The 26,940-nt window shown below is 32.6% G+C and overlaps 1 protein-coding gene across 1 annotated transcript in view; it reads right to left on the bottom strand.

Annotated features, from left to right (window-relative positions):
* The window catches only part of LOC115882617 (acid sphingomyelinase-like phosphodiesterase 3b), a 185,960-nt gene that overhangs the window by 96,949 nt on the left and 62,071 nt on the right, over window positions 1–26,940 (bottom strand). Inside the window, exons 3-4 of the mRNA XM_030900810.1 lie at window positions 21,688–21,896; window positions 2,308–2,460 (exon numbers count right to left, since the gene is read on the bottom strand). Of these exons, the coding sequence (XP_030756670.1) occupies window positions 2,308–2,460; window positions 21,688–21,896 (362 nt within the window). The remainder of the gene's footprint in view (window positions 1–2,307; window positions 2,461–21,687; window positions 21,897–26,940) is intronic.

The raw sequence follows: 26,940 nt of genomic DNA, 5'->3' as shown, positions 1-26,940 counted from the left end.
CCTTTCGCCTTAACAACTGCCTGAACTTTTAATGGCATTGTATTTACAAAGATTGGCACATTTGAGGAGAAAAATTATCTCAAATTTCCTGCAGTTTTGTCCGTAAATCAAAAATTGTTCGTTGAGGGTGGTTTCTTAAATATTGCTTCATTTATGCCACACAGTTTCTATAGCATTGAAGTCCGGACTACTTGCAGGATGGGATAGAACTTTTATATTATTATTACCGGACCAATTTTTAGTTAATTTTGCTGAATGGCACGATGCTCCATCTTGTTGGAAAATATAGTCTTCGTTTGGAAACAATTCTTGAGCACTAGGTAAAGTGAGGTCTCAAGTATATGTTGATATTTTTGGGCGTTAATAGTACCATCTATAAAATTTAATTTGCCCAAACCTCTTGCTGACATGTAACCCCAAACCATAATTAACTTAGGAAATTTAACAACCCTCTTTAAGAATCTTCATGAAAGGCTTCTGATTTATTTAGTATTATTCGTTTTCAATGATCTCCAACGCAAACATCAAATTTAGACTCATCGCTAAATATGACCTTATTCCAATCATTTTGTGTCCACGATAATTTAGGTTTTGCCCAATTGTAGCGATTTTTCTTTTGAATTTCTGTCAGTAGCGGTTTTTCTTTGGCCTAAATAAGAATTTGTATCAATAATCTTCAGGTAATTGATTATCCACACAAAAAAAAGTTTACCTTGTAAAACTATAATATATAAACGCTCAACTTGTAGATTGTACTTTAGTTTATAATCATCTGCTGATGATGCTAACATGGTTAGCGAAACGCGCGTCCAGTGTAAAAGTAAAAGTGTTTTGGTGTATTGTGGTGATTTAGTGTTTTTATTTTGCTTGTAAAACCCCAGACCGCATTTATGGATATATTTTCGGCAACATTCTCTTGATATATTTAAACCAATTACAGTATTCCATTTAACTGTTACTTCGTGAAGAGTACTTCTTCTCGCAGACTTGCAAACTTATACTAAATTTCGTAAATCTCTCTGAGATACAACTTTTGGCCTTCCCGAACTTTTACCTCTAATGTCTACATTCGCCGTATTTTTTTTATTATATTAAAGACCGTGGTTTTTGGAATACTTAAATCATCAGAAATTTTTCGAATTGTTTTTCCCGTACTGTATTGACGAATGATAATTTCGCGTAGTTTTTGATTTGTAGCTTTTCCACGGACCATTACTTTGAATTAGATTAACAAAATTGAAAATTAAAAAAAATAAAATTACTTACAGTAAATCTCACTACTCAAAGTATCGACTCACTTACAAACTGTCAATGCTGAAGTAAACAGTTTGCGACATTTGTGACGTTTATAGCAAAGCCGCCTATGATGATATTAATTATTTAAAAATACTTGTCCCAACATTTAGTTGTCAGCAAATTTGTCCTTTTATGAACAAAATCCGCTACTGTAAATATGGATTGATTTGTAAATTCATAAAAATATTGTCAAGTTGTTTAGGATATATGGCTATGTTTATATTTAAAAAATTAAACATATATTTTTTAGTCATTTTGAAAAACCAGGGCAATAATTCCAAAATATGACCTTATCCCAACATATAGTTGTTAGGGCTCGTATAATTTTTACCTGGATATAAAGAACAGTTGAAAAAAGAAATATTAACATAAAAATATTACTTGGATTTTTATACCATTATTTTGAAGTTATATTATTTAATTTTTAGAATAGAAAGAATATTAAAATATGCTGTACTCAGGTTTTCTACGTCTGTTCTTTTATTAACGCAATTTTTGTTTTTTTGGATTTCTATCATCTCTGCAAACAATATTTTCTTATAATTAGATTGTGTTTGTAAAATAGTGGTATTGTCAAAATCGAAGTTATGGCCTGTCTCTAATTTGTGTTCTACTAATGCGGTAGGATTAGATTTCAAAATAAAGTTTTCTTGGTCATTTTTAGATAACTTCTTCATTTTAAGATTTTGATGATCAAACATCAACAAAATGTACCTTATTATGTTTGGTCTAAAGTTTCTCTAAAAGAAAGACATGATTTAAAATTCCGTTACAATAGGGAAATAGATTGAAATTTTGTGATTACAGTGATATATAATTTATATGGTTTTGTAACAAATTGCTCGCTATTTTATGGCAAATGCTGAAGCTCTGCATCTTAATCAAGCCTTAATCAAAGCACATGTGGAATTTTGAGTGTGGCTTAACACGACAGGATCGGGCTGAGCTTTTAAGACTCGTCGTCTCTAATATGTAACTAGATAAAGTAAAATGTTATTATTATATTAATACTTACTGTTTTGTTCTTCATTTCGGTCAATTTTTTCTCTAGCCAAACCCATTGCGCCGTTGCATCTTCATCGTCTTCCGGTCTTCTCATTAAATTTGTGTTCAACACTATAACTTGAAGTTTTAAAGATTTTCTTTCTATTAGGTAGTATCCACCTGAAACAAATCGTAAATTTAATGTCTCAGTTAAAATTTTTGTAAATTTAATAGTTAACAGGCTTATTCACCTCATTTGATACAGAGTATTGTAGCCACACGATTAGATTTTAGAAATTGTGATAAATTTTTAGACACTCTGTATAAGGTAGTATAATTTTATTATTGCAACACAAAATTTAGTAAACAGGAAAACCTCAGTACAATATTTGGTTTTAAAAACTATGCCTAGAGAAATGAAGCATTAAAATTATTTTTACTGCATTTTCCATAGACTTAAAATAAAATATAGACTGAGCATCTCATTCATAAATAGCTGGAACATGCGGTCAGACACCGCATGTTCCAGCTATTGTCTTGTTATTGTTGTGTTATTGTTTTAGGTTATAACGAGTGCGACACGAGTGATAGATAGGTTGTCTCTGTCGTAACGGTCGTTCCCTGACGACTCTGCCGAGAAACACAACACTGTCTTTCGTTTCTCAAGTACACCTGAACTCTCCGTATCATAGCCGGGTAATTTTTTTATTTTAATGAAGCTATAATTAAATTAAAAATATATCGTATTTAAACTTTTTTATATTTTATTAAGATTTAGGACAGGTTTTTTAAATATAAGTTTAGAAAAAACAATTTAGAGTCCAAAAAGGATAAAAATAATAAAATACACGTTATAGAAGAAATTTTATAATTGAAATTAGGTAATTTTTGAAATTAATAATAAATTATTAATTTTAGTCAAACATTTACAACCCCTAATATTAATCAAAACAGGATCTATTCCACAGATATAATAGAATCGGCGACAGGGAGAGAAAAAAAAATATGATTGTTGTAATTTTGTTTCTGGTTAAGTGATGTCTTATTATGTAAATTAGAGAAAACATAAATCTGTTCCATTAAAGCAAGGAAGGTGATAAAATAAAAACTACATTTATTTAACTCGGTACTGTCTTTATTATACCAGGTGCGTCTCAAAAGTGGCTCATCCCCCATAATTTTTTTATATTTTCAAATAAAAAAACAAGATTTAGTATGTTAGTATATGAAATAAATTAGGATTGATTGACGCATTCAATTGTTTTTGGTCACTTCCTTTTTAACCGGAAATGACTATAACTTTTTATTTTTAAACGGCACCCTCCGTATATTTCTACTTTATTCGATAGAAAATGACACTCTGAATAGAATGACATATCATATGTCAACTTTTGACATTTTCGCATATGGTTTAATTGTAATTGTAAAACGCGGTTCATAACGACAATTTGACTCGAAATACCAAGTGTGTGGTATCAATATATTCATAAAAAAATGCTTTTTCCAAATATGCTAATGAGTCACCCTTGTTCCATTTGAAAAAATTTGCATATGTATGATTAAAAATACGATTTGTACATCTGTTAACCGGCCTAGACAAGACACGAAACCTATTAGACGATCAAAACTATTTTTCCAAGGCTCCTTGATTAAAACTTAGTGGATTGAAAAAAACTGGATTGAAATTTAAAATAGGATATGTTTTTAAGCGACAATGTCAAAAGTTGACATATGATATGTCATTCTATTCAGAGTGTCATTTTTTATCGAATAAAGTAGCAATATACCGAGGGTGCCTTTAAAAATCAAAAGATGTAATCATTTCGGTGAAACAGGAAGAGACCAAAAACAATTGCATAGGTCAATAAATCCTAATTTATGTCATATACCTACTAATATACAAATCTGTTTTTTTATCTGAAGAAATAAAAAAAGTTATAGGGTTGAGCCACTTTTGAGACGACCCGGTATATTAAAAAATATTGTTTCATAATGTAATATCATTTTAAAATTCTTGTATGTTATTTTAGATTCTGAAGATAATTTTAGAATAAACCGGAATATATTTTTAATAAAAACATTATTAATTATTAACAGGGTTATAATTATGATTTTGTTACAATGTAAGTAAGTAAATAATGTAATGTAAGAGAAAAAATTCAGATTTTACATTTTACTAAAATATTATCTAAATAAGCGCCTTTCTACAACAACGCCACTGACTCCCAATGGGTAAATTGAGAGTTGCCTACCGGTCAAAAGTCGTTTCAAGACTTAAATGGATTATTTAAGTCAAATTTCTTGCAAATTTGGCACTGGCGAACCATATTTTATAGTTCTTGAACAGAAAAAGTCAATAAAATAAACACTTAAGCACTACAAGCTAAGAAAATGCGTTAATACAGCCGGGGAGATAGCGGCAACAAAGCTTTACCGCACACGTGCGACACGTACTACAAGGTAATAAATGAATGAATAGGCTCCCTCGCCTCTAATCGGTGTTGTCATATTGTAAAGAACTTATCCTTTTTAAACAGTATCCGACTTATAATTTAGTAGTATAAGGACTATTTAATACATCTCTGGAATATTAAAACCTACTTTATTAAACTGTAGTATTAATATCTCAATATATGTGTATAACAAGAAAAAAAATATTGATAATATTAAAGACGTGACAACATAGGCTGGATGAGGAAGGCTCGGTCGACTGTACCCAGAAGTAAACATGTGTACAAAAAATATTGTCTGTCCGCGTTGAGATGTAAATATGTAGTCTATATTTTTATTTTAAGTCTATGGCATTTTCAGAAAATCGTAAATATTTCACAAACGGTAAGATTAAAGTGGGGTAAATTTTAATCAAATCTAAGCATAAGAAAAACTAGCAGCAAGCATTATTATTCCTTTGTAACAATTTCAGTTACTAAACATATCGCCAAATTTTATTATTACAGCAAACAGAAAAATATATGTTTACAACGAACATTCCTTAACTAGGATAGCGTAAAAGCTGGAAGATTTACAATAGAAATTTGCGGCTATTGTTAATAAATAATATAGATTCGCCTTGAGGTCGAGGTAAAATACCGCCTTATAAAATTCTAGAATCCTCAATAATTGAGCCAGACTAGTTTTCCAGGCTGGAATCTGATCGTAACAGTAGATGGAACGTTTGGATTCTTTGTCGGTTTATATAGACCTAATGGTCGTCTTTTTTCGTTTTTTTTTTCTCCTAAAATTAGCCACGCTACTCTGTAATTTTCGACTTTACTTTTTCTTGTTTATTAGTATTTTCGAGGTCTATAATTTATTTAATTTTTCTTGTCAGTTTATCTCTGTTTTTGATCACAGACCACAAAGTAGATTTTAGCAATGCAGAACTTACGATGAAAGAACCAGGAGTATCTAAACTAAAATTAAGAGTGGTTTTTCTAATCAATTGGATATAAATAAATGCATTAGCAGTACTGACATCTGTAGATGATGTTAGTAATGTAGGACTATCACTTCTTTAATTTTTCAAACACTACAAAACAGAGTTCTTATTAAGTAAAACAAAATTGTCATATAATATATGAAAATATTCTTGAGTGGCATTCTATATAAAGTGTCATTCTAGAAGTTCACACTATTTAAAGAAGAAAACATTCGACCAATGTATACTACGAGTCATGGTCTATGCATGTGAAACCTGAACACTTAAAACGGACATTATAAGGAAACTTTAGGTCGCACAACGCTCAATGGACCTAAATATGCTGGCAATAACCAAGAGAGACCGTAAAAGAATAAAGTGAATACGACAAAGGACCCAGGTAACACAAGAAAGAGTCAAATCCCTCACTAGAGTCAAATCCATCAAATGTCAATGGGCTGGACACCTGGCAAGAAGAACGGACAATAGATGGACCATAAGAATTACAGTATGCTACCCACGAGAAATTATAGACCTAGAAGAAGACCGAACCTGAGATGGGACCATGATATTAGGAAATTAGCAGTGATAACTTGGGCTCGCATAGCCAACAATAGGCCCAACTACAAAGAGAGTATGTGAGGGAGGCTACACCATAATTGGTAATGGTTGAATAATCTGAAAGTGATGATGGTATGAAAATATATTGTACTAGAACTGTAAATTTGGTTTTTGTTTAAATTCTAATGCACTGGCATTTAAAATAATTATAATTTTTTTTTAGGTTTCTACTTCATTTCCGAAACACAAAATTTTTTATTTTAAAAATAGGCCCCCTGCAAAAAAGAAACATTATTTAGAATAAACCAAATGAGTTTTTATAAAAACATATAAAACATTCATTGAAAGCATTAATGCTATAAAATACTACTCCAAAAATATTGCTAAAACTCTTTCTACTTTTGTAGAGAATTATAGTTATTTTTAGAATTTTTAACAAACGAGTTAAATATAAAAACGGCAACATAAAATTCGTTTTTAAATAAAAATATGGAATCCACTGCGTAATTTTAAATATTATAGTAATAAACAAATTCCTTTGAATCTCTCTGTAACAAACGATGGTGTTATATGTTTGTAATATTTAAAAGTACTAACACGATATTTTTAGTTAAGAGTGAAATTCGTGTTCTAATTTTTACAATTAAATGAAGTTTTATTGAGAATTTTATAGATTAGTTGCTGATATCTACTCAGGATACAAAAATAATTATTTTAACACTTTTATGAATGAAACGGGTACCAAATAATGATGAATTATGAAATAAATATCTTTTTGGGCATCTTTTGCTGATCTCGTGAACATAAAATGTATATAATATAATATAAATGGGATTTGGTTTAAGTATTTAATACTCATTTCCAACTACAGCCTATTGCTGCCTTTCCGTTACCCTACGCCACACATCTCGATTTAGAGCGTCATCAGCTTCTAGGTTACGAGCTTCCATTGCTTCCGTAACCGTTCCGTTCCAGGATTTTCTAGGTCTACCTCTCTTTCTTCTGCCCTGGGGAGCCCACTGAAAAACTCTTTTTGGCCACCTGTTCTCCGGCATACGCAGAACGTGTCCAAACCATTTTAAGCTGGATTTTTCGATTCGATCCAGTACTGTCTCCTCCGATGCATTCATGATACGCCTGACCTCGATGTTTGTCTTTTTTTCCATTGGCTTGATATACCTGCGCTTCTTCTAAGGTAGTCCATTTCAACAACTTCGATTTTGCGTTTCGCGTCTGCACTCAGAGTCCATAGCTCTGAACCATAGCAAAGAACTGACTCCACCAATGTTCTTCCAAGCTCCGTAAAGACTGACAAATCCACAAAATTTCAAATCAAATTCAAATGTGTCAAATGAATCGTCAAACAGAACTGTCAAGGATCCCCACCCTAGAGAGCTTTTATGGTGGCTTTTCCGCCCACCATGCATGAATACATGGATAGCATTATGCTCCTTCCTTAGTCTTCTTATTCAAAGATTTTAACACTTTTATGAATGAAACGGGTACCAGATAATGATGAATTATGAAATAAATATCTTTTTGGACATCTTTTGCTGATCTCGTGAACATAAAATGTATATAAAAATACAAATTATGTATGAGAAGTATGGTTACAATTAGTATATGAGTTACAAAATATTCTGAAGGAAGTGGATAATACCTAGAAATAAATGAGATGCTAGCGTAACTATATAGAAAAAATTAGTTTTGAAAGCTAATTGTTACAATATTTCTTAAAATTTAGAAAATTAATTAGTCAGTTCTATCAGTAGAGAAAGCCTAATAATTAAGTAGCTTATAAAACAATAAACATTTTATTTCTAACCACAACTTCTCTTGACGGGTGATAATCATAGGTCAAAATAATATTACTTGCAAATTTTGAAGTATGTACCTTCACAACCTCGCAATCAGTGGAATAAATTAGTGGTTTCAATTACACTTTATACTTTTTAGTTTACGATCATTCATAATGTTTAAAAAACTCAATTAAAATTAATGGAATATAACAACAGCTTGCGTTAGTCAGTTGCATCCATAGAGAAACCCTAATATTTAGCTTATAAAACAATCAACTTTTGATTTCTAACCACAATTTCTCTTGACGGATGATAATCAAAGGTCAAAATGACATTTCTCGCAAATTTTGAAGTATAATTAGTGGAAAAGTTAAAAGTTTGATAACTTTTTCTACTAATTGAAAATGTCTACGACTAGTTTTGACGTTATGAATGCTTACATTGAAATTAAAGAAACAAACTTTTACGCTAATTGAAACCACTAATTTATTCCACTAATTGCGAGGTTCTAAATGAAGCCTATTGACTGAAAATTACTACCACTAATTTTGACGTTTTGAATGACGTTTTAATGAAATTAGAGGAAAAAAACTAATACGTTAATAGAAACCCCTAATTTATTCCAATAATTTCGAGGTTCTGAATGAAACTTTACTGCCTTTAATTTATTTAAAATTCAGTCTGGAACGTATTTCTAACCGAACTGTTTTTCCTACCTAAATATTCATCCTTAGTATCTTTTAAGCAGCATTATATTACCTGTGGCGCGACCTAAACACCGTATAAAGCAATTTTCCGAAGGCATAACATAACAGTTTCCCGGTCCGCTTAAATAATAAATGATAAAAATACGTCGGAGAGCGGGAGGAGGTTCGAGATATTGGGGGCGTCACGAAGAAAACTCGATAATGGCTCTAAACTAGTTTCTCACTGTGGAAATTCCGAGGTAAAACTAGCTGGAAAACTCTGTTACTTAGTTTATTTGCCGATCCAATCCATTAGTGGGCGCCGCCGTCGGAAAAATTACCTCACCGCAAAATGAAATTACCGGCTTTCACTCACATATTCTCCAGAGTCGAATCGACCTCTCGTTCTCGCTCACTCGTTCTCTCGATGTGTGCGCGTTCGAAATATTTTTTCGAAAGAAAGGCTACTTTAAACTTAATCGAATTCTTACGGTCTTAGTCGATATCACCTATAAAGGTCGTACAGCTTATTTTGCTCCGAAGATTTTGAGAAGTTTTTAATTTCACAATTTTTTAAAACAAAACTTAATAAACATAAAGCTTCATTCAGAACCTACCAATTAGTGGAATAAATTCGTGGTTTCAATTACATTTTATACTTTTTAGTTTACGATCATTCACATTATATCTAAAAATACAATTGAAATTAACAGGATATCCTAGCAACAGTTGAGGTAGTCAGTTACAACTTCTGTAGAGAAAGCCATATATTTAGCTTATAAAACAATAAACTTTTGATTTCTAACCACAATTTCTCTTCACGGAAGATAATCTCTTGACGGAAAATAATCTCTAAGGCCAAAATTACATTTCTTGCAAATTTTGAAGTATAATTACTGAAAAAGTTATAAGTTTGACAACTTTTTCTACTGATTGAAATGACTACCACTAATTTAGACGTTCTGAATGCTTACATTGAAATTAAAGAAACACACTCCTACGTTAATAGAAACCACTAATTTATTCCAATAATATCGAGGTTCTCAGTGAAACTTTTGTGTCTTTATTTCATTTAAAATTCATTCTGGAACGTGAATGCAATTCGTACAATTCCAATTTATTTTAAGAGTTTAGGGAAAATTTGTACAAATTTCACTTTGTATGAACAAAGGAGTTTTTTTAGTCCTAAGCATGTTTTTTTTCTAACTTAGAGTCAATGATTCATTAAATTTCGAGTAAAAGGTACATTCAGGCTGAGAGCGTCGTTGTTTGTGGAACGCAAAATTGCCACAATATAGGAACAGAAATCTGCATGATCGGCTACTTGAAGAAATAGTTACAATTTTAGGCATTTCTAGTAAGTATTTTTTCACAGTATGGGTAAATATATGAGAGCTTTCGCCGGACTGTACTGAATGGACCTTAAATAACACTTTTGTGACAAATTTAATATAAAAAGTATCTATCTAGAAGAAAAAAATATCAAAAAGTTTAAACAAAAAAAACTCATATAAACTGGAATTCTTGGAAGTATTAATCAAAAAATGTTAAAATTATTGTGCATTGAAGTTTGACGATGAATATCTTTTAAACGGTTAATTTAATCGATTAATCATAAGAGATCATTTTTTTGTAGAGCAGTGAATTCCCTATAAAACCGTGAGATGCGCGTATCATAATACTTTTTTGTTAACGAGTTATAAAATTCATAAGAAAAATAAATTTTTTCCAAATAGTATCCGAGATATGCAATTTTTCTTCTAATAAAATAAAGGAAAAAAATACAAAAAACTGAAAAGCGGGGGACCTTCCTGTTAAAATTAAGAGCTCACATTTGGAGATATATTTTAAAAATTAGAGACACTTTATTAAAAATTGTACACTTGCGAGTTTTAATTCTTCAACAAAATGAGCAAAAATGTTTTAAGAGTATCAAAATTTATTCTAAGGTGCTAGGTTCATAGTACCATATACAGAGAAGACCAGGCTACTAGTAACATAGCAAGTTGTCGGACGAATTTAGGTTTACCCGATTTGCGTTCCTACTCGAGATTCACTGCCGGCTGGTCAGGCAGTACGCAGTTGCAGTTGTGCTTGGACGAGTCGGTCGTGACAGACTAGGAATACGACGCGAGGAGTGCCGAGTATTTGTTATTTTCATTTTAAGTGTTTACCTTCACTTAAGGTAACATTTAAAATAAAAATACTTAAATATTTATTATTTGAGTGTGTTTACAAGCCAAAACTAAAAATAAATAAATTCTCTAAACCCCCAAAAAAATTAAAATATTACTCTAAATAAAAAAAAGTTATAACAAGTGTTCAAAAAGACCATCTTATTGTGCTAGACAGAAGCCTAGGCGGTCGTAAAATCCCCGTTTGACATTGGCTAACATATTAGGGCTAATAGTTTGGAAAGCCTCTCGAATTTTTACTTGAAGCTCGTTTAGATTATTAGCCCTATTATGACCATACACTTTGGATTTTACATAACCCCACAAAAATAAATCATTGGGAGAAAGATTTGGTGATCTAGCAGGCCACAAAATAGTTCCATGTCCACTAATTAAACGGTTGGGAAAAGTATTTAGTTCAAAAAGTTCAAATATTCTTGAACAATATGGGCATTGTGGGCAGGGCAACCACCTCAGCAATTTGATTACTTGAACACGTGGGATTTTGATCCGCGGTAGCACAAATGAACACTTGCATTAACTCCTGTTCTTCATTAATCAACACATCAGGCTTTTTGTGTTTTTGTGGGAGCACGCACCCATGTGTTTCAAAATTATTAATAACTCTTGATATAGTAGGTAAAGATGGAATTGGCCTGTTTATAAAAGTTTGTGGAAAAATTGTTTGTATATTCCGATAAGACTTATTTTGGAAATACTATTTTACAATTTTCTCACGCACTTCGTAAACATCGATTATTTTACTTGAAAAGTAGATTTTACACTAGAACTGTCGCGAGAATCTATGTATTCGTTTTGGCTATTAGAACACGAATAAATAAAAATTCTGTAACATTCTTATCACATATCTACCTATTTTTATTTTATCGCATTTTTTCGCCTGCTGCTTTTTATCCGGCGGACGGGTATACGCTAATTTGTCCGGTTCTGCCTATGTTACTACTACGGTGGTCCGGTCTGTATATTTAGGGTAAGCCATTGCATGGAAAATATTTGCAAATCTTATATTTTTAGAAATATGAAGAAGATAGCTAAAGTTTACACAATACACGCAGCTTAATAGTTTTGGAACGAGGGATGTTTAATAAAGGTAACACAAACAATATTTCACCCTTCCATGCCCCTGACCTCGCCAAACCACACCGCTGCTCGTGGATATTCGAAAGATAAACGGAACCGCTAATTAAAGGCTACTTTAGTTCAGCGGCGGACTTATTGATTAATTCCAACATTCACCCCCACCCCCCGAAACCCCCAAAGCAGCAAATACCGGCCAGTTCATGTCTGTAATTTTCTTATCTATCGTATATTGCGGAAAACGAAGATTTAGATGGATTTCGGCTCAATCCGGACTGGAAGAACAGAATACAAGGGTCAATATTTATGGCTTACCGTTTAGTCTATTTACATACCATTTATTATGCTTAGGTAGAGTACCTGTTCTGTACGGTTTTCGGTTTGAATGTTACATACTAATATATCGCTATTAAGTATTTTATTACGTTACTCATATTTAACTCAGTTTCAAAAGAAATGACTATCGTAGACACAAAAGTTATGTAGCTAAAGTAATCGCAAAACATTTTACGATGCACGTCATCAATCATATCGAAATTGACACTAAAGCCTATAAACCTGACTAAATGAAATTTTGGCAAAAACGTAAACATTTTTTGTATAATTTAAAATACGCAGCTCTTCATTTTACTTTATAAAGCAAATGATTGTAACAGATATTTTATTTAGATTGAAGCTGCAAAAATTAGTTTAAAACGATTTTTATTATCGCCGTGTTGGTCACATTGCGCCAGCAACGTTGTCGTTTATTATTTGACAATTATCATAATGTCAGTCATTATTTTGTACCTATAATACCGTGTTGTTGCATTTTTGGGAGTAATTCTCGTTTTTCGCCGATTTTAATAGTTTTTTTAAATTGTACTTTGAGGCACAAACAATTAACTTTTAAGAACTAAATTTTCGAGTTTTTGTATTGCATTTCTTGAAATTGTGTGTTGAAAATATGCCGAAGCATTGAAACAGGCGAAGCAAAGAGCTTGTAGCTTTCCTGATAAACTATTTTGAACGAGAACGTGACAATAGATCTCCTTTATTACCCTTGACTGCAGTCATAGAAGTAAGTTTGATTGGTAAGCACCTCGGTAAGCACATTATACCACTTTTAAAGTTATTTCTACTTATTTTGATTTGTAGCGAGTTACTGCTGCCTTAAATTTAAATATATTTCTACTGCGAGTGTTACTGATTACTGTTAATAAATAAATAAATTAATAAAATATTAATTATTAAATTAAAAATAAAACGTAAAAATCTTACAAAATTATATAATAAATATAGTTTTTCCAATTTTACATTAAAATTATCTCATAAATCCATCATAATCTGGCAACGCTGTCGTCATCACTCAAAGTTGATCACGTGCCTTGATCACGTGCCCTCACAGAAATTGTTTTGCGATTACTTTATATGAAATTTAAATTAAAATAGAAAAATCATTTATTACTTAATAACTACAAGTTTATATAAATATTTAACTACATGCATTTATTTATTTGATACACTTTTTTTCTTTAATTCTATTGGAACATTCTTAAGTATATTTGAACTAGGATAAGAGGATTACAAGTCAAAGTAATAGCATGAAAACTAAATGCGATAAAGAAGATTAGAAGAGTATTTTTTGTAATAGATATACCTGTTGTAAAAAAAGGTTTATTTTTTGTAAGGAGGATTATTTCTATTTTTATACAAAACTTTGAATAAGAAGACTAAAGAAGGAGCATAATGCTATCCATGTACTCATGCCATGGTGGGCGGAAAAAGGACTCTAGGGTGGGGATCCTTGACAGTTCTGTTTGACGATTCATTTGACACATTTGAATTTAATTTGAAATTTTGTGGATTTGTCGATCTTTACGGAGCTTATTTTATGTTATTTATTATTTATTCTACTACTGATAGTTGTATAAAGATAGTAAATCTAGATGGAAATTGTGGCCGAACTTAAATTAACAGTGACACTATCGCGATTTATCGAAAAAGACTCTAAAATAGTTGGTTTTGTAGCGTGCGGTAGATCTCGGCAAAAATCGAGTAAAATAATGGAACAACTTTTTTCGCTAGTATATTTTTTCTTGCATTTTTGCTTTTATTTACTACTTATCAAAGATTAGATGTCAAAGAATTTAGATACGTCAATTTGACTTACCTGCTTCAGTAGCGTATCGGATGTTTATGGTTATAAATAATTATTATAACTTACCTATTTTTATTAGAATTTTATATTTTTATAACAATTTTAATAACTACCAACATTTATTCACAACGTAAATTAAAAATAAAATTATTGAGTCTACCCCACGTCTACCCTACATCATAGTTTTACATTTTTTAAATAAAATTGGAATGGCACTGATAAACCGGAATTTAATTCGGCCATATTTGAGGCCCATCGCGGTGGACCTAAGATTTTTGATATGCTCCTTCCTTAGTCTTCTTATTCAAAGATACAAAAGATAAAAAAATATTATCACAATTTTTATTTTATTTATAGCAACCCAAAAATTTTACTTCCAGAAAATGTTGAGTATTTTTTTTGGAACAAAAAACTGCTACTTCTGTTCTCCTACTCAAGCAGGAGATCAGAAATCCAGTCTTGATATTTTCAATAAATGAATCTTCTAACGAGTCTTCCACTTGGAACTCAAGAACCTTCTGAAGGATACCCTGTACTTCAACTGGTATTTTAACATCCATTTCTGGCTTTTAAAGTAACAAATATACAGGGTGAGTCGTGATTAAATAAGTGCGAATATTTTCAGGGCTGGTAGATCTCGATAAAAGAAACATATTTTCTCTTTACCGTTTTTCAAATAAATCTAAAATAACCGAGATATTTTACATTGAAAATTCCCAAAAAAAAAATATTATTTTTTTCTAAAATTTTGAGAACCACTGATTCTTTTCTGGATTTTCATTCTGGTAAATTTAAAACCTACCTATGTTGCCCTATTATCAACAAATTATATTTTTAACTAAAAACTTAAAAAAATTATAAAAAAATTCTTTAAAAATACGAATCTTTCAAAAGTTCTTTTCGTGAAAAAAAAACTCATAATCGTGTTTCTGGGGTCGAAATATACTACCCGTAAAAATATTTGCACTTATTTAAGACCCACCCTGCATAATAGCGCTGATAAAACTTGCCAATAATACATCAGAATTTAACTGTATATTAAACTATGGTCGCTTAAACAACATAGCTCCTCCACAAAATCCACATCTCTAATAAAATTAGCGGTACAATGCACCCTCTACTTTACGTGTTTACTTTTCGGTCAAAGCACAGCAAAGAGCTTTAGCGTGGCATATACATACATAGACACACACGACCCTATATCGATCGCGCAAAATATATAGTAACTTTTTGATGTCGGCGCGACCTGGGTCAAAGTTTTCCGGATTTTCCGGTGGCCGTGTGTAACCTAGCGAGCCGATCCGGACCGCCGACCTTCATAAATCTCTATTTTTAATTCGAAAATGCTCACCGAGCCAGAATCTTCCGAACGTGGCAGAATTTATCACGAAAATGTATGATTAATACGAGTCGTCCGACGCGACGGTGGAGCATCGGCAGCTGGTTATAAATTCGCTTCCGCCGCTGAAGGCTACTCGTCGATAATATCCCGGTTATTTTAACCTGAAGATAAACGGGGATGTCAATTAGAGGTTGCCTAGTGGGAAGCATAGGCCTGTCAGAATATATAAACTAACATGGATGCATGGACTCCACGGAATTTTAAATTTAGTTTGTTGTACTCACTACGTTGTATTCTGCAATATTTAAGTATCATGTACAGGGTATTTAATAACATTTATACATGGAAAGAATACTGGAAAAACACAATATTTTTGTATGCACTTTTGAATGTAATGAAATAAAGAACGATGGAGAGACAATTTAAATATTAAGTTTTAAACCATTAAAAATATAGTATAAATATCCAAAATTTCCCAAATACATACTTCAGTCAAGGTAATCACCGCAACATTATAGATCTATTGTATCCCCCTTTCTTCAGTTATAACTCATCAAACAGTCTCAAAGCTTTGACAAAAGCCAGTACAGGTTAATTCTCTATCTCCGATATGAGTCTTACCAAAGTTTATGGTACGAATGGTTGTAGTCTTTTCTTTGAGCTTTTATATGCAGGGTGAGTTTCCTACGATATTCTCTATGGGTATTTCGGAAACTACTGGAGATAGAGAGTCGGTTAAATAGAGAAAGAATTGCAGTTTTGTGGGGTCATAAATATGCGCCTTTCAGATTTCTGGAAAAGTGCATGGCTTACTAGATATTTCGAAAAAATCAAATTTCGGCTATTTTGAAAATTGTCCCTAATTCCATTATAATCTATTTTAGGCAAAACGTTTTCAGATAAAAGTTGTAGATAATCACATCCTTAATGAGATTGTGCCCTTCGTTTTTCTAAAGCCTGTCATTTTTGACATATGACACAAACATATGTTTTTTAAATGGAAACCATAGTTGGCTATTCCTTCATAAAAAGCGCCATTTTTTAAGCTTTTCAGCGATATAAGCTATAATATGTTTTCTTCGAAAAATGACTGAGTTATAGCCAATTCTTATAATTTTTAAACAAATTCACTTAGCCATGGAAACAAGTTCAATCGCCGTTGCTCTCAGAAATGTAAAGCTGTCACATCCAAACTTTGTAAATTAAAATAAACAAAAATTGTAAATATGAATTTTACAAATGAAGAAAAGCGTATAAATACTCGCGCATCAATAGAGTGGTTCAAACATGATTTTCATTATGGCCCCCCCCCTAAAATGAAAGAAATGTTAAACATTATTTATATCATAATTATTTAGACTCAGGGATAGAAAGAGGTGGACCAATTGCATGGGCCTCGATTACCTGACATTTTAGATTTTTTTATGCGGTATGGTTAACGAAAAGGTTTACAAAAAACCTTATGAATTAAGAGAGGCACTCGAAGTGGGGGTACGAGAGAAGTTTAATTAAGTCGACCGGTCCTTCTGTGAGAATAGGTAGTAATTCAGTTTTAAAAAGATGCAACTAAAAACAATGTCGGATTTTTTGAACATTTTCTAAAATAACTTGAAGTGTATGTAGTGATATTATTTTTTTAAGTTTTAGTTCGTGTAATGTAAATTGTAAAGAACCGTTTAATAAGATATTCTGACATTTATAAGTTATTAATCATTACAGAATAAGAATACCATTCAATCTAAGTGAAATTAGTCAAGAAAGATATGAATTGGCTATAACTAATTTAACTTTTCTAATATGTCTTGAAAACCTTTCTCTAAAAAACGCAAGATTCACCGGTCAACGTATCCTCAAAAATGTTTGGTCAAGAAAAATTAAACCAATAATAATTCTACACAATTTTCTTAGTTGAAAAATTGATATTTCCAATTTTTGTTTATTTTAAGTTGCAAAGTTAGGATGTGACAGTTTGATATCTTAGAGCAACGACGATTGAACTTGTTTCCATGGCTAACTAGTGAAATTGTTTAAAAATTATAAGAATTAACTATAACTCAGTAATTTTTCGAAGAAATCATATTATAGCTTATATCGCCGAAGAGCTTAAAAAATTATGCTTTTTAGGAAGTCATGGCCAACTATGGTTTCCATTTAAAAAAAAACATATGTTTGTGTCATATGTCAAAAATGACAGGCTTTAGAGAAAAACGGAGGACACAAATCTCATTAAGAATGTGATTATCTACAACTTTTATCTGAAAACCTTTTGTCTAAAATAGCTTATAATGGAATTAGGGATAATTTTTAAAATAGCCGAAATTTGTTTTTTTCGCAATATCTAGTAAGCCATAAACTTTTTCAAAAATCTGAAAGGCGCATTTTATGACCCCACAAAACTGCAATTCTTTCCCCATTTAACTGACTCTCTATCTCTATTAGTTTCCGAGATACCCATAGAGAACATCGTAGGAAACTCACCCTCTATGTATGGATTTTTAATGATTCAAAATTTATTAATAAATTATCTCTCCGTCATTATATAATATCTTATTACATTCCCAAATCTAGATTCAAAGTACACACGAAAAATATTGTATTTTTTAAGTATTCTCTCCATGTAAAAATGTTATTAAATAACAATAGTACGCTAGAGCGTAAAGCAACATCTAGTTTCCGGTTTCTAAAAATACAGTAAATATTTGATAAAATCGAAGAAATTTCTCCTCGGTTCTTGTCACTACTGAAAAGTGAGTGTATATTTCATAGGAATCGAATTTACGTTTGGGTTGGCGAAAAGCGGGAATTTCCAACGGTGTGACAGCACTCCGCTGAGACATTTATTCGTCTGGAATAATGCTTCATAGAATTATCTTTAAAGTATCTCTGGATAAATAGAAATCATACATTGTTATTTGGTTAGATGCACCAATAAAAACAGACCCATTTTAATATATTTTATTCAACAGCCACTACTTATACAGACATTACTCACATGCATATAACATAAATAATAACAAACGGGTGAGTTTTTGAAGTTATTACAAATTAGTGTGTTATAACTTCAAAATCACACCATTTTATAGAAATTATTAAGCTTTATTCATAAATTACTAATTCAATTATTTATTTAAATTAACACTAACATTAAATGAAAATGACTTTTTTGTAGACTATGAAATTGTAAAATCTTGTATGCCTCCAGATGCTGTCTCTCCACTGCTTGAAGTAGGCTCTGTCATTACAACGGCTCGTTTTGGGCCCGTGTTCTGTAACTTTGAAAACGGTAAGCGGTTTTAGACGCTCAGCGTATGTGGCGTTAATTTTCGCTGAGCGCGCACTTAATGATTTCGGTATTCTCGTCTGATGCGCTTAGCGTCTTTACTGATTGCGCTGAGCGCTTTGAAAACGGTTGCCTTAAAGGATCGTTTTGCTTGTCAAACTGTCAGTGAAAATCGAAAAAATTGTAATTTTGTGCGTTATCTTGCTCTTTAGTGAAAATTACTACTTCTTCTATAAATTCCCCAATAAGTAATTGATAATTTACAACTTGGCAGCTATAAATATTGTTCAAAACATCGAAAATGATAAGAAGCGTCTTCAACACTTCCCTCGTATAATAAGAATAATGACATATCCATAGAAAAATAGCTTGACATAACTCAACAATAGGTTATGAAATTCACGTAACATTGACATTTTTCATTGTTACATCCGTCAGTTATCAACTTTTGACTATTAGCTACATTAGAAATTGTGATGTTGCCAATATGTGCTCAACGCGTATCCAGAACACGATTCGCATGGCAACGAGAATACAAAAATCGACTGCCTTGCGTTTCGCTGATCGAATACTTGCGCTCACCACTTTGAAGGCGTAAGGTTTTTATGTCAAAGTTACAGAACTCGGGCCCTGGAACACTTACAGCACCTTGAATCTTTTTCGCAATCCCTATTTTATTGTTGATGGATAATTATCATATAGAGAAAGTTTGAGGCTTTTTGATTTTACCTCATTAATTAATTGTTGTCAGCTAGTAATTGTTAATTTTGAAGTTTACCTTAATATAATATGTCATAGGACACGGAAATCAACTCAAGAAACTCAAAAGTTTTGAAAAAAAAACATTTAATTGAACTACAATGTATAATTGTAGATACATTTAGACAAAATACATAAATAAAAATTTTATAAATTAAATATGCAGAAATGTAGACAGAATTTAGCCAATACGGTAGAATTTCAAAGCCAAATGTATATTTTTTTTTATAAAAAGTGGAGTCTGCATAGACAATGCTTTATTTTAATAATAAAATACTTTGGGGAAAATTGAAAGAGTTTAGATTTGCATTGTCTTCAAACATTTTCAAAACTTTGCTAAAGTTGGTATTGCTCAGACATCTGTCCATTGATTTTGTTTTCTAAAAAGTTTTACTATCGAGACTCAAAAGATAAATTACAGGATTATTTATTAAAAAAACTATACAGGTTGTCCCGTTTTTGTGTCTTTAACCCTTAACGGCTACACTGAATAATTTTTCTTCAACCGCCACAGAGTAGCTTGGTAGACATCTCTATTGAATTACATTCTCTATTATTATTATTATTTAATTAGTAGAAAATAAAATGTTTTGTAACTCTCTAGACTTTTATGAGATTACCTGAGTTAGTTAAAAATATACAAATGTCTGGTAAAGGCTTGTTTTGAGTCGAGATTTCGGTATGTAAGAAGAGTACAATGCGTTTATAATGTACTGAACAAAGAGAGGACAGTAAAACTGTTGACAAACGTATGAAATAAACCGAGAATCTGTACACATTGCTAAGAGACGTAGAAGGGGATATAGCAGATTCATCATGGTCGACCGGTCGACCCAATCATTACTTAAAATTCTAGAGAAAGGTGTATATCATGCGTTCAGCTTTACGATTTAATTACGTCTCGTGATACTTTATCTGTTTATTTATTAAGGAGTCGTAATTTTTACTATAGCTTGTAAATTTTTAAGTACAAAACTTTAGAAACACTTGCACTTTTGATAAAAATAAGTGGAATTGAGTTGGTGTTCGACAGGGGTCGCGCTATTAGAACTCTTAATTCAAAAGTCGATATCTCGAAATCCATCAGAAATAATTGATTGTAATTTTTTTCTGAAGCTTTCTTAATATTTCTGCTATATTTTCTTCGCAGACAGTATGTGAAAATCCTTACAAATAAAAAAAGTTACACGATTGCTGAAAATTGCTATGCACTAAAAGTAAATGAACGTTTTTTTTTTAATTTTTGAAAAATTGAAATAAAAAAAATAAGCCTATCGAATTTTCCTCATTTAAACATCTGTAAAAAAACTTCAAAATGAAGATAAGTTTCAATATCTAAAGTGGTTCTTGAGTTATCGCCTGTTAAGTGTTAAAAAGTTGAGTTTTTAAATTATCGCGATTACTGACATTTTCTCGTTATAAAAAAATGGTATATCAAATATAATAAAAACGATATCCTTATAATTCCAGTTTAGATGCTCAGGAACATATCTAATGATTTTATCTAGTTATATTTTCGAAAAAAAAAGTCTTTTAAAAATAAGCGGTTTGGTACCGTGATTTTACTTTACTTGATAGGGAAAAAAACGTGTTTTGATTGCTTTGGTTAGGTATGTTTTGGTTTGGTTTGGTTCATTTTTTTCGGTAGGGTATTAACTACAGTCTAAATACAGTATCTACTAGATTAAGTTCATACCTACACAAGAAAATGATCGTTTGTAACGTTTTTAGTTCGTTACATGTATTTTTTATATATGATTTATATGATGTCTGGCGTATCGTCATCGGATTCCGTATCGTTCAGGCCTGATAATTTATTTAGCACGCTTGGCGTAATTTTTACGTTCTCTAGTCCATAACCCTGTTATCGCTCTGTGGAGGATACACGATATTAAATAAATACGTTTAGTAAGGTTTCCCGCGGCGTACTTCGGCACCTTTTTCGTCCTGCCCGATGAGGGATTGGAGTGCATGAGCAATCGGTGTCACATAAGCATTGTAAATGTGCGTACCGGAGAAATGTGGCAACGCAGCAACAGCATACCGTCGCATTTCTCTCGCTCCGACTTAATAAGATCCCTATGCGATTTACTTCCACACATGTAAATATCGACCCAAAAGTGAGAGTTGCCAGCATGGTATAAACTTACCGGTTTCGAACGTCGTCATGGCGTCGGTAGGCAACCACTGCCTCCACAACCTGCCCAGTTCTCTCCTGGCTAGCGGATCGTCGTGGCCCAGCGCCGGAAAAACGAATTGCGAGGAAAAGGTTTTCCGGAGCAGATCGGTGACGTTCTGGATGATTTCCAACAGCCGTCCCTCTTTCACGTGCTTGGTCGCGTGGTGAGATAAGGCGTCGCTGCAAAGAAAGAGATCCGGTTAGATTGGGCGGAGAACGAATTTTCGAGGTTCTAATTTTCGGTTGGATCGGTGTTTGAGATAAGAATAAAAGGAATCGGGTTTAAAGAGATCTTATTTCGGATCTTGTTAGGGCATTAAATACTTTTTTTCAAACGTCACAAAAGTATTAAACATAGTATGAATTTTTGCGACTTGACTGACAATATAAAAAGTCATTTTAACGCCTAAGTGCGCCTAAGCATAAAAGTACGAAAATATATTGTTGAACTGACAGAAAGTGTCAAATTCAACTAGCGTAACCATAGTTTCTCGATAGATAATTACACACAAGGTATTACTTTTAAATCTTTTTATATTATTTCGAATGTATGAAATTCTTTAAACAAAATTATTTGTGGCGTTTGAAAAAAAAAATAGTATATTCTATTCGGAGTAAAAATAACTTTTTGTGGCTCGCCTGTATGTCGTACGTCAAACGTACAGCCTTGCCACAAAAAATTATCATTTTTCCTCTTAATAAAACAATATACTATTTTCTCGTAGAAAGTTATCCTTTGTATCAAATATTATAAAGAGACGCCGTTGTTTCAGACACATACTTATATGCACCACACTGGGGAGAAAAAATCAGTCTCCCGGTAGCCTTTTAAATGACAATTGAAATAGCTTTGTGATTAAATTCTATATGTATATAGGTTGCAAAAATAGCCATGGTCTCGTCCATGGTATAATTAAGCGGTCATTACATAAGGTATTAATACTGTGGTCCAAACTGTATTCCGGGAACTTTGGCGTTTTAGGACATAGTTTCGGAGGAACAGAGGTTATTTAATTTTTATTTCTATTTTTCAAATCATTTCTGAAGTAAAGTCAGTATTTAGATGAAACTGTGTCTGGGACTTTTTTGACATGAGAAATTTGATTTTGATGTCAACATGACACCTACTCGTAGAGGGCGCAACCTACATGCGTTTTAACTGTTTTGAAGAGTAATAACTTTTCGTCCGTACCTGTTTTTATACAGGTACGGGTACTACTGGGTAAAAAATATACATTTTCGTGAGTTTTTACGTAAAAAATGTCTCTTGGTAAAAATCGCTGCAAGCAACCGTTCTCAAAATATTTAGAATTTGGCACAAACAAAAAGTTATTACTCTTCAAAACAGTTAAAAAATATGTAGGTGGCGCCCCCTACAAGTAGGAGTCACATTGATATCAAAATCAAATTCCTCATGTCAAAAAACTCCAAACACTAATTTTCATTCAAATATTGACGTTACTTCAGAAATTATACGGAAAAAATCGCAATGATACTTCTACACCCTGTATCTCCGAAACTAAGCATTTTATGACACACATTTGTACGAAGTTCTTTACATATTTTTATCTGCAGAATATGCTGCCGAAGTTTCCGGAATACAGTTTGGACCATCCTATATGTAACTTAATTTAGATTTTATAGCAGATAGGATGACTACCTAGTCATATTTTAGTAAGCTACAGGAATGCGAGTTGTACAGAGCCTTCATATAGAAAAATCTGTTTTAGTGATAAAAAATTGGGGGGGGGCACCAATTGAAAATGAATAATACGAATAAAAAATGGTAGTTACAGCTTCCTTGTTGTGCATGTAATTTGGATTGTTCAAACGGCTTGTTAGTGAGACAGTTATTTATTTTAAGGATGTAAAAGAAGATAATTTCCAGTTGAAAATTGGAAATTACGACGGGACAGTGCAGGCTGCTACCGGCATAAATGTGTGCGCTGTGGATCGGTTATTGGTCAGTGGCAATTGAATATGCGTGTATACATACATATATACGGACGCCATAGTGCATGCTGTTTGGCGTTTTGCATGCACGGCGAGACCGATGTAAAGTGGTCGCCGTGTCCATTCAATTTCACTGCTAATAAAGCTACACCGTTCCGTACTTAATGTTATAGGAAATTCAGAGCGTTTACTCTACATATCGATGGAGAATCAAAGCTATTTCGGCGATTTGCGTATTTCAATTCAGGAAGTGGTAGAAGCAACATTTTCGACACATCGTGTGTTTGATCAGATATCTGTAAATCTCATTTATGTTAGTTGTAATGAAAATCTAAATCAACAGAAATTAAAACAAAATTAAATAAAAGTAAAATATTTTAAATAAAGGAAATACTTGTTTTATTGTTAGTACCGAAAGTACTACGTTACTATCCTATCAAGAACCTGCAGAAGCTGGTGCAGGGCATAGGGATCGCAGACTGGGTGTAGATACAGAAAGAAGACAAACGACATAAGCCTTAAGAGTTCATTTCACAAGTAGCAAAATAAGCGTTCGGCATTTAACGTTTTATGTAAAACTGGCTAGGTATTTTAACCCAAATAAAGAAGGAAATTAAAGATAAAGGATTATACTATATCCGTATTGTAGCACATTTTTACACAACTTTATTTTTAAGATTTTGATGGCCAAACACCAACAAAATATTCCTTATGTATGGATTAAATTTTCTCGAAAATAAAGACATAATTTAAAATTCCGTTACAATACGGAAATAGATTGAAGTTTTGTGATTAGAGTGATATATAATTTATATGGTTTTGTAACAACTTGATCGCTGTTTTATGACAAATGCTAAAGATCTGCAGACTTTAATTGATCTGTGATTTAACACGACAAGATCAGGCTAAGCCTTAACCGACCCCTGAGAAAGACCCGAACAGTACAAAAAAAAAACAACGCTTTATTGTACAAAAAGCCAAAACAGCTTCATCGACAAAGCAAAACAAAAAAAGCACAAAAACAAATATACACATAATAAAAAAAATGTCATACAATACAATACAAATAAAACATATATGGACATTGCAGAACACAGGCGTATCTAGAAAATTTTACAAAAGGAAAACTGTAAATGGATAAAATCATGTTATAATAACATAAAATCAAGAGTTATAAAATATTAAATACTAGACCTTTAACCAGTGTGTGAGATGATCAAAATATTAAAATTAAAATTCTAAATTGTTCATGATTAAACATCAACAAAAAAGTCGTTTACCGCATATAGGGCTCTCTCCAGTAAGTATGATTTCAGAGCTTTGCGAAATGCGGGAAAGAATGAAAGTGACTTGATATTCGAAGGCAAATGATTGTACATTTTCTTGGCATTGTACAGTATTGAGCCCTTAACTAGTTCTGAGCTCGGGGTTGGCAGATAAATATCGTGCTCCGCATTCCTAAGTGGATAGTTGTGAGAAGGCCTTTCCGGAATAGAGAATATGTGCTTGCGGATTAAGCAAACGGATTCAAAAATGAATAAGGAAGGAAGAGTCAGTATTTTGAAATTTTTAAAGAAATTCTGGCAGTGAGTTCTACTGTTTAGTCCCAATAAGTATCGAACTGCTCTCTTTTGAAGTTTGAAAATACGATCAAATTTTGTCGCGCAGCAAGTACCCCAGAATGGAAGGGCATAACGAAGATGCGACTCAAAAAGGGCATAATAGACCATTCTAGAGGTTGATGAGTTAAGTTCCTTAGACACTGATCTTAGCGCAAAACAGGCAGAGCTTAGTTTCTTTGATAAGGCTTCGATGTGCAAGTCCCATTTTAAAGAGTTGTCCACAACAAGTCCTAAGAATCTCACAGAGTCCACGACGTCAATAGTGGTGTTATTAAGTACAAAAGGTTGTATAGTACTTTTATATGACAAAACTTTAGTTTTTGAAAGGTTGAGGCATAGGAGATTAGAATCGTACCAAGATTTAATGGTGCGTAAGTCACTGGATATAGTGGATATAGTAGTGCCGTAACATCTGGGCCGCTCCAAGTGAAACTAGTATCGTCCGCAAAGAGGCAGATTTTACCGCTAATGTCTAGATTTGCAATGTCGTTGATAAACACCAGAAATAAAATAGGACCAAGTACTGAACCCTGAGGGACACCACATTCTATAGGCTTACAAGAAGACATAGACGTGTCAATCCTCACAAGTTCTGTTGTCCTCTCGGCTGTTCTGTTCTTCTGTTGCCAAGATACAACTTATGCCATTCGAGCGGCACTCCCCTGAATCCATAGTTTTGCAATTTGTTAATTAAGATATTATGATTTACACAGTCGAAAGCCTTAGAGAAATCACAGAAAATTGTAGCTGTAGAGTGATGGTTATTCAGGCTAGAATATACATTATTAAAAAGGTCGAACATAGCATCATTTGTACAACTGTTACTTAGAAATCCAAATTGATGGGTAGAAAGTACTTTATATTTAAGGAGAAAAGATAGAAGCCTTTTTTTAACCAATCTTTCAATGATCTTAGATAATGTGGGCAGGAGAGCAATTGGGCGGTAGTTCGAAGCTTGATCTTTATCTCCTCCTTTATGCAGAGGAATAATTATTGCTGTCTTAAGGCAGTTTGGAAAAACTCCTTTTTGGAATGACTCATTAATTAAAGTAGTAAGATAGATTAATGTGCATTCCGGAAGTTCAGAGAAAATTTTGAGAGTAAGCAGCGAGAGTTACAGCGTAATAGACTCTTAAAGGTTGAAGTGTTTCCAGCATAGAACAGCCCTTTAAAAAACGACGTCATTGACATCCCATTTTTGCAACATCTGTTTGACTTTCCTGCGAATACAGGGCAAACATTCAGGGCAAAGTATATGAAATATCTTGGATTCCGTCGATTTTCAGAGCAAACGCTTCAGATTTCCCAGCATTAAGAACGAAATGCGGCAGCTTTATTCTCGGCGATCCGTACAGGAAATTGAATGGACACGACGACCACTTTATACCGCTGCCACCTAAACCGACAGCAGACGGCACTATGCATCCGAATATATGTATACACATATATTCGATTCCCGCTGGCCAATAACCGACCCTAAACGACCCAGAGCGTACACATTTATGCCGATAACAGCTTGCATTGTTTCGACGTAATTTCCAATTGGAAATTATTTCCTCTTAACAAATGACTCTCTGACGAGGCCAGTGTTTTAATTCATCCAAATTTTATGCCAAGCAAACATTACCATGATCTATATTATCAAGATT

The sequence above is a fragment of the Sitophilus oryzae genome, unplaced genomic scaffold, assembly GCF_002938485.1.
Source record: "Sitophilus oryzae breed Bouriz unplaced genomic scaffold, Soryzae_2.0 scaffold_178_pilon_pilon, whole genome shotgun sequence".
In the NCBI taxonomy this organism is placed as follows: domain Eukaryota; kingdom Metazoa; phylum Arthropoda; class Insecta; order Coleoptera; family Curculionidae; genus Sitophilus; species Sitophilus oryzae.
Note: the sequence above shows the minus strand (reverse complement) of the source record. Positions and strands in the feature narration are given on the sequence as shown.